Genomic DNA, 9,820 nt, shown 5'->3' with positions numbered 1-9,820 from the left:
AGCTCTGTGCCTTCCTGTATCCCAATGACTCTTAAATTTGGTCTTTTGATATTGTCCCATAATTCTTGGATGTTCTGCTCATGGTTTCTTAGCAGACTTGCTGAGCTGTCTATGTTCTTTTCCAGTTGAAATACTTTGTCTTCATTGTCTGATGTTCTCTCTTCTAAGTGATCTACTCTGCTGGTAGTATTCTCAATTGAGTTTTTAAGTTGGTTTATTGTTTCCTGCATTTCTAGAATTTCAATTTGTTTGTTTTTTATTACCTCTATCTCCCTGTGAAATTGATCTTTTACTTCCTGGATTTGTTTGTCAATGTGATCTTTCATTGTCTGATTTTGCTGTCTCATGTCTTCCTTGAGACTCCAGATCATCTGAAGCATATATATCCTGAACTCTTTATCTGATATTCCATCTGTTGCAGCTATTACCTCTTCTAAAGTTGAGTTGACCTGCATTGCTTGTGGTCCTTTCTTTCCTTGTCTTTTCATACTGCTTGCGTTTCTTTCTGCTTGGTGCAACTGTTGTGTTTTGAAATTTACCCCCTATTTATTTATGTTGCTCTTGTATACTTGAAAAGTCTCCCTTGCAGGTGCGGGCGGCGGTTGTGCCCCTACTCCAATTGGGGTGACGTGTCTACCACGCTGGCGGCTCTCTGGGCCTGTTCCGGGAGTGGAAGGCGGCTCTGCTCTGTCCCTATTCCAATTGGGGTGTCGTGACTACAATGCTGGCAGATCGCTGGGCCTGTTCCGGGCGTGGGCGGTGGGCTTGGCTGGCGGGATTCCACCTAATGGCAGTCCCTAACCTCCCTGCTTGCTAATTAATGGCTTCTCTGAGGCGCCACGCCTTCTGTAGCTGCGGGGCAGGCCGCGCGAATCAGTTGGCCTGGATCTCTGGGGTCCTGCTGCTGGCTGTTTTGATGTTGCAAGCTGTTGGAGAGTGGTGGTGTATTCTTCAGCTTTCCCGGATGGTGGCCGCTGACTGCCTGGATGGAGTGTCCGCTGTTTTGATGTTGCACTCTGAAGGAGAGTGGCGGTCTATCCTTCAGCTTTCCCGGATGGTGGCCGCTGACTGCCTCGGCGGAGTGTCCGCTGTGGGGGATGGGACTGTACCGCTTCCTTCCCCTTCTGAGAACCCGTGCTCGGCCCAAGGGTCCGTGTGGGCTTGGCTGGTGGGATTCCACCTAATGGCCTTCCCTAACCTCCCTGCTTGCCAATTAATGGCTTCACTGAGGCGCCACGCCTTCTGTAGCCGCAGGGCAGGCCACGCGAATCAGTTGGCCTGGCTCTCCGGGCCCTGCTGCAGGCTGCTGGGATCCCTGGCACTCTATCACTTTGATTTTTTCTGCTTGCCCCTCCCCCAGCGCTGGCTAGCCAGGTTTCCTTTTGGCTGCTACTGGGAGGAGGGGTTGGAGGTCAGGTGTCTCTGGTTTCCCCCTAGCCTGTATGGAGGCTCAGCTTGATACTCCCTCTCCCGGCAAGCCTAGGAGAGATTTTATGCGAATTCCCGCTGTCTGGGGGGTGAGCTGAATGACACCGACCTGTTTTGATGTCGCACTCTGAAGGAGAGTGGCGGTCTATCCTTCAGCTTTCCCGGATGGTGGCCGCTGACTGCCTCGGCGGAGTGTCCGCTGTGGGGGATGGGACTGTACCGCTTCCTTCCCCTTCTGAGAACCCGTGCTCGGCCCAAGGGTCCGTGTGGGCTTGGCTGGTGGGATTCCACCTAATGGCCTTCCCTAACCTCCCTGCTTGCCAATTAATGGCTTCACTGAGGCGCCACGCCTTCTGTAGCCGCAGGGCAGGCCACGCGAATCAGTTGGCCTGGCTCTCCGGGCCCTGCTGCAGGCTGCTGGGATCCCTGGCACTCTATCACTTTGATTTTTTCTGCTTGCCCCTCCCCCAGCGCTGGCTAGCCAGGTTTCCTTTTGGCTGCTACTGGGAGGAGGGGTTGGAGGTCAGGTGTCTCTGGTTTCCCCCTAGCCTGTATGGAGGCTCAGCTTGATACTCCCTCTCCCGGCAAGCCTAGGAGAGATTTTATGCGAATTCCCGCTGTCTGGGGGGTGAGCTGAATGACACCGACCTGTTTTGATGTCGCACTCTGAAGGAGAGTGGCGGTCTATCCTTCAGCTTTCCCGGATGGTGGCCGCTGACTGCCTCGGCGGAGTGTCCGCTGTGGGGGATGGGACTGTACCGCTTCCTTCCCCTTCTGAGAACCCGTGCTCGGCCCAAGGGTCCGTGTGGGCTTGGCTGGTGGGATTCAACCTAATGGCCTTCCCTAACCTCCCTGCTTGCCAATTAATGGCTTCACTGAGGCGCCACGCCTTCTGTAGCCGCAGGGCAGGCCACGCGAATCAGTTGGCCTGGCTCTCCGGGCCCTGCTGCAGGCTGCTGGGATCCCTGGCACTCTATCACTTTGATTTTTTCTGCTTGCCCCTCCCCCAGCGCTGGCTAGCCAGGTTTCCTTTTGGCTGCTACTGGGAGGAGGGGTTGGAGGTCAGGTGTCTCTGGTTTCCCCCTAGCCTGTATGGAGGCTCAGCTTGATACTCCCTCTCCCGGCAAGCCTAGGAGAGATTTTATGTGAATTCCCGCTGTCTGGGGGGTGAGCTGAATGACACCGACCTGTTTTGATGTCGCACTCTGAAGGAGAGTGGCGGTCTATCCTTCAGCTTTCCCGGATGGTGGCCGCTGACTGCCTCGGCGGAGTGTCCGCTGTGGGGGATGGGACTGTACCGCTTCCTTCCCCTTCTGAGAACCCGTGCTCGGCCCAAGGGTCCGTGTGGGCTTGGCTGGTGGGATTCCACCTAATGCAGTGCTATATACTTCTTGATTGCTGTAGGTGCTCCCCATTCCCCAACCATCATTACTAATATATCAGGGCTCAGGTATCTCTCACTTGCAAAAGATCCTACAGACTAAGCCAGTTGCTTTGTGGCAGATTAGATCCAGGAAGCAAGAGTTGGGTTACTAGTGTTTGAAATACGTGAGGCACATAAGGCATAGTATTCATGCTCATATTGAGGTGGCCATATCCTCAGACAGCACACACCCTTCAGCTCTCAGATCCTGCCTCATACTATATACATATAAACCATAAGCCATACAGAGATAGAAACAAACCAGTCAGGGGTTCTCTTGCATATATATGTGTATATATATATATATATATATATATATATATATATATATATATTCTATCTCTCTCTCTCTCTATGTATATATATATATACACTCTATATATGTATATACAGAGAGTGTATATATTTATGAAAAAAACTATTGCAACAATTTTACATAATGAATAATTTCTGAAATGCAAATATTTATGACCTTGAAAAAAAAAATATATATATATATACACACACATATACATATATTCTGATTCAGGGTGTTTATAACCCTAAATGCATAATAAAAAACAAGCTTCTGGAAGCATCAGCATGACATCTGTGAACATCATGGGCCTGCCCAAAATCCACTCTTGTAGGATCCATCATCATAAAATCTAAACATATGAAGTCTTCTGCAATTATGCCGTAGCAAAATGTTTGCTGCAAAGTCATATGAATAGAACACAAGACCCCTGCCTACGATTTCTAAAATCCATCTCCAGGTGGTACCCAGACAAGCTCAAAATTCTGGCAAATGATCATTGTTCAGTTGCTGTGTGGTTGCAACTTCAGAAACCATATGTGCTGAAGTCATACTAATATTCTTTTCATGATCTAGAATACATATACAACTGAATATGTTACATACTCATTACTGTGCTGCTCTTAAGAAACCAAATTTCATGTGACTTTGCAACACAACATTATGCACCTGATGCTTTTTTTCATTCACTAGAAATAGACCCTGCAGTGCATGATTTAAGGTTTGTGCTGTGTAATCTCTCAAAGCAAATATTTGCATCTTAGTCACCATGGGTTAAAAAATAAAAAATAAAAATAAAATGAAGTTACCTCACTCTTGGGAGTCACTAGACTTACAGAAATGCACCACTAGGTGTAAACTGTACTTTTAAGGAAATTACAAAATAGCCTGGTGAAGGGTCATGAACTTCAATACCAGTGATACAGGTTGCTGAGGCATGAGGATCACAAGTTTGAGATTAGCCTTGACAACCAAGAAAGCCCTTATCATAAAACAAAGAAGAAAAAGTGCTGAGAATGTAACTCAGTGATAGAGGCTTATGAGTTTAATTTCTACTATTGCAAACTAAGTAAGAAAATATGAAACAAAAGAATTATTAATATTTTATTTTTTATATAGACTTCTCTTTATCTGTAAATTCATCATAATTTTGCATGGGAAAATAGTAATAATAATAATAATAATAATAATAATAATAATAATAGATGGTGGGGATTTTTCAGGGTTGTGAATCATACCTGTAATATAAGTTACTTGAAAAGCCATCACAGGAGAATTTTTACCCTGTTTGAAGACATATGTATGTATTATTGTTATACCACGATGCAAGAAAAGACCACTGACTCCAATTAAAATCAAATTAAAGCAAGCTTATTATTTCCACCGGCTGGGCTGCCTTGCCCCTCAAAATCGTGGGAGCCAAGGACAGAGCTGAGGCTTCTTTGTGGCCCAGTTTTATAGCCCAAAAAGTTACACAAAAGGGGGGGTTACAGATAACAACGCTCTGAGGAGCATAACACAAGTTTACATTTTTGCTGGCCCCCCGCATCAGAATTTATGGAGATCTTAGAGACTCAGAGAGGGTCGTTATCCGGCCAGGGAAGGCCAGAGTTTATGAGGCATCACTAAGGTTTAGGAAAGGGTTGTTATATGGTCAGGGAAAACCGGACATGGGTGAGTTCAGGGCACAGGCAGGCATTCCAATCAGATTTACAACATGAACTAATGGCCAGGCCATACAGACATCCTGATATTTTTACAGAAAACAGAAATGAATCCTTCATAACTTGTGACAAGCTGGCTTCTGATCTAATGAGATAACTAGGCTAGGTATATCATTCCCCCATTTTCTGATGTGTCCCTTTCAAATCTTTGATAGGGAGCAATCAGTAATGTCAGCAACATATGTTAATACTGTCGGTGGTACATAACAGAATTGAGTTGTAGCCCTATAAACGTAAGCACATAGTTAATAATGCATGGGACAATAACTAATAGGAGAAGAATACAAATTATAGGACCTTCAAGAGAAGTTAACCATGGAAACCAGTTTTTTAGGTCTGGCTAAAAGTTGTCCATTTGAATCTTGTTTATTTCCTTTTTCATTTCATCTATCTGTTGTTGAATAACATTAGAATAGTCAGTAATATTAAAACAGCACTGCCTGGGAATTGTTGGCAGCCCAAATGCTGTTTCAGTGGCAGAAAGTCAGTAGCTGCTCTATTTTGTAGTACTGAGGTTCAGAGTTCTTTCATCTCTTGATTAATTTCTGCTGAAACTTGGGCTGTAAGGTTAGCTGTTTTGCTAAAACTACAGGCTAATTTAGTGATTTCTCTTTGAATTCCTACCATTAGTCCCAGGACTGGTAGAATGAAAGCTGCTGCAATTGCAACGTCTAGTGGATCCAGGAGGATTACATTGTCATTGCAATTGGGGGGCAGACTTCAGATAACTTGGTGGGGAGATGCCAGGGATGGCAGTAAAGGAAAAATCCTCCCAACAGAGCAGATTCCAGAGAAATTGGTAGGCAACGCCTGGAAGGTTGTCTTATTACAGAGAAAAACCCATCCTGTAGGAAGTTGTTTGCCATTGGGTAGGGAGGTATATTGTTCAATAGAACAATTTGGTGGGGATGGAGGAAGGGTGCAGTCTATGCATAGACAATGTTTCTGGACAATTAGTGAAGCCGGCAAGGCTGACTCTGTATGAGACACAGGCCAGGTTTGCTGTGTAACTCTATCCCCAGTCACCTTAACATAGTCATCATATTTTATAGACAGGCCCATAAGATTATTAGCTAACAATTGATGGACTGAACTTCCTTCTTGTATGCAGAAGGAACTTTTGTTCATAGTATCAACAGCCAATTGTACCCAGAAGTTCTGGTTATTTACAGACTCTAGGGGGCTCACAGAAACATCCACATTTAAAGTGGCACTTAAATAGACAGTATCCACCAGGACTCCCTTTTTAAGCTTAACACAGGAATATTGCCCTGAATCTCGTGGGTGAGCTGAGTATTTATAGATTCCAAAGTTTATATTACCTCTTTGGGACTGATCTGTGAGGTTTTTCCATGGTCCCTCCCTGAACACGTGACTAAAAACTTCTTGGTTATCTTTATACAATCTGATAGGGCCAATTATTGGATCCTGACAGGAGTAAGTGCAATTTAATATTAGTGGGGATCCTGCAATGGCAGGTCCTACCTGGGCTACAGAAGGGGTGCAAGGTTCGTTGAAACTGGCATAGCTAAAACCCAAGAATACATATATATTACAACAAGTGAAAAATATTAGCATAATGTTTACAATGACAAGGAAAAAAATGAGAAGTTAATGACAAAACATTAACCCTTAGAAATTTAATTTTAAAGGGTTCACGTTTAGTCAGTTTCCACCTTTGGTTGCTTGATTTTCCTCCAGTGGGTTCTGCAGGTGCCTTCTTAAACTGTGAATGGTGAATCCATGCAGGAATACCATCAACTTTGATGGCAGTGGGAGTGCGGAGAATCACGATGTAAGGGCCTTTCCACCTGGGTTCAAGACTGTTGGTTTTTAACAGTCTTATCAGCACAGCGTCTCCAGGCTGGAATGAATGATCAGGCGATCTGTGTCAGATGGGTTGAGCAGCCTGGACCTGAGGATAAGATCTAGCAGACCCAAAAGGGTCTACAAAGAAGCTATTAGAGCTAATAAATGAATTCAGCAAAGTGGCAGGATATAAGATCAACACGCATAAATCAAAGGCATTCCTGTATATCAGCGACAAATCCTCTGAAACGGAAATGAGGACAACTACTCCATTCACAATATCCCCCCAAAAAATAAAATACTTGGGAATCAACCTAACAAAAGAGGTGAAAGATTTATACAATGAAAATTACAGAACCCTAAAGAAAGACATAGAAGAAGACCTTAGAAGATGGAAAAACATATCCTGCTCATGGATAGGCAGAACTAACATCATCAAAATGGCGATATTACCAAAAGTTCTCTATAAGTTCAATGCAATGCCAATCAAAATCCCAACAGCATATCTTGTAGAAATAGATAAAAGAATCATGAAATTCATATGGAATAATAAAAGACCCAGAATAGCAAAAACAATACTAAGCAGGAAGTGTGAATCAGGCGGTATAGCGATACCAGACTTCAAACTATACTACAGAGCAATAGTAACAAAAACAGCATGGTACTGGTACCAAAACAGGCGGGTGGACCAATGGTACAGAATAGAGGACACAGTAACCAGTCCACAAAACTACAACTATCTTATATTTGATAAAGGGGCTAAAAGCATGCAATGGAGGAAGGATAGCATCTTCAACAAATGGTGCTGGGAAAACTGGAAATCCATTTGCACCAAGATGAATCTGAATCCCTATCTCTCGCCGTGCACAAAAGTTAACTCAAAATGGATCAAGGAGCTTGATATTAAATCAGAGACACGGCATCTGATAGAAGAAAAAGTTGGTTACGATCTACACGCTGTGGGATCGGGCTCCAAATTCCTCAATAGGACACCCATAGCGCTAGAGTTAACAAATAGAATCAACAAATGGGACTTACTCAAACTAAAAAGTTTTTTCTCAGCAAAAGAAACAATAAGAGAGATAAACAGGGAGCCTACATCCTGGGAACAAATCTTTACTCCACACACTTCAGATAGAGCCCTAATAACCAGAATATACAAAGAACTCAAAAAATTAGACAATAAGATAACAAATAACCCAATCAATAAATGGGCCAAGGACCTGAACAGACACTTCTCAGAGGAGGACATACAATCAATCAACAAGTACATGAAACAATGCTCACCATCGCTAGCAGTCAGAGAAATGCAAATCAAAACTACCCTAAGATACCATCTCACTCCAGTAAGACTGGCAGCCATTAGGAAGTCAAACAACAATAAGTGTTGGAGAGGATGCGGGGAAAAGGGCACTCTTGTTCATTGCTGGTGGGACTGCAAATTGGTGCAGCCAATTTGGAAAGCAGTATGGAGATTTCTCGGAAAGCTGGGAATGGAACCACCATTTGACCCAGCTATTCCCCTTCTCGGTCTATTCCCTAAAGCCCCAACAAGAGCATGCTACAGGGACACTGCTACATCGATGTTCATAGCAGCTCAATTCACGATAGCAAGACTGTGGAACCAGCCTAGATGCCCTTCAATAGATGAATGGATAAAAAAAATGTGGCATTTATACACTATGGAGTATTACTCTGCATTAAAAAATGACAAAATCATAGAATTTGGAGGGAAATGGATGGCATTAGAGCAGATTATGCTAAGTGAAGCTAGTCAATCTTTAAAAAACAAATACCAAATGACTCCTTTGATATAAGGGGTGTAAACAAGGACAGGGTAGGGACGAAGAGCTTGAGAAGAATATTTACAGTAAACAGGGATGAGAGGTGGGAGGGAAAGGGAGTGAGAAGGGAAATTGCATGGAAATGGAAGGCGATCCTCAGGGTTATACAAAATGTCATATAAGAGGAAATGAGGGGTAAGACAAGAGAATACAAATGGAAGAAATGATTTACAGTAGAAGGGGTAGAGAGAGAAAAGGGGAGGGGAGGGGAGGGGAGGGGAGGGGGGATAGTAGACAATAGGACAGACAGCAGAATACATCAGACACTAGAAAGGCAATATGTCAATCAATGGAAGGGTAACTGATGTGATACAGCAATTTGTATACGGGGTAAAAGCGGGAGTTCATAATCCACTTGAATCAAACCGTGTAATATGATGTATTAAGAACTATGTAATGTTATGAACGACCAATAAAAAAAAAAAAAGACCTAAAAAAAAAAAAAAGAAAAAGAAAAATGAACTCCCAAAAAAAAAAAAAAAGATCTTTATCTTATCCATGATTAGTTGTAACCCTTTAAGTGCCTCTGAGACTGGAATGTCTCCCAGCAGATCTAGATGTATTCTGGGAACCATAGGCAGTGGCCGCCCATAAATTATTTCATAAGGGGTAAATTTTTCCCGATAAGGAGTACAACAGACCCTCAGCAGGGCAAAAGGCAGGAGATCAACCCAGTTACCACCAGTCTCAAGAATTAATTTAGTCAGTGTTTCCTTCAATGTTCTATTCATCCTTTCTACTTTCCCTGAGCTTTGAGGATGATACATACAGCGTAATTTCCAGTTTATATTAAGGGCCTTTGAAATCAATCGAGATAATTTGGCCATGAAGGCCGGGCCATTGTCAGATCCCAAAATTAGAGGGAGGCCAAATCTAGGAACAATCTCAGTTATTAGCTTTTTAACTACTATTTGTGCTGTTTCTGTCCCGGTTGGAAAAGCCTCTACCCAGCCTGAGACAGTATCAACAAAGACTAACAAGTATTTATATCCATATAGTCCAGGTTTAATTTCAGTGAAGTCTAGTTCCCAAAATTCACCAGGTACAGTACCTTGACTCCTGTTTCCTTGAGGAAGTTGGTTCCTTTTAGCGTTTACCTGTGCATATGTCATGCATCAATTTGAGATATCTTGAAGCATCTCTCAATGTCCTGGTAGCCAGACATAGGGTGAATCAATTCTGACATCTTCTTGGGTGATAAATGCATGGCTTGATGAAGATTAGTTAACCATTTTCTCCCTAGTAGCTTAGGTATGCAGATTTTTTTTATCTGGGAGGGTCCACCAGCCATGACAGT

At 43.4% G+C, this 9,820-nt stretch overlaps 1 protein-coding gene across 1 annotated transcript in view; it reads right to left on the bottom strand.

Annotated features, from left to right (window-relative positions):
- Positions 1-5,590: 5,590 nt before the first annotated feature.
- Positions 5,591-9,820, bottom strand: part of LOC144256980 (uncharacterized) — a 149,317-nt gene continuing 145,087 nt past the window's right edge. Inside the window, 3 exon segments of the mRNA XM_077802916.1 lie at positions 5,591-6,398; positions 6,547-6,681; positions 9,037-9,620. Coding sequence (XP_077659042.1) covers positions 5,591-6,398; positions 6,547-6,681; positions 9,037-9,620 — 1,527 coding nt within the window.

This window comes from Urocitellus parryii, chromosome 9 (assembly GCF_045843805.1).
Source record: "Urocitellus parryii isolate mUroPar1 chromosome 9, mUroPar1.hap1, whole genome shotgun sequence".
NCBI lineage: Eukaryota > Metazoa > Chordata > Mammalia > Rodentia > Sciuridae > Urocitellus > Urocitellus parryii.
Note: the sequence above shows the minus strand (reverse complement) of the source record. Positions and strands in the feature narration are given on the sequence as shown.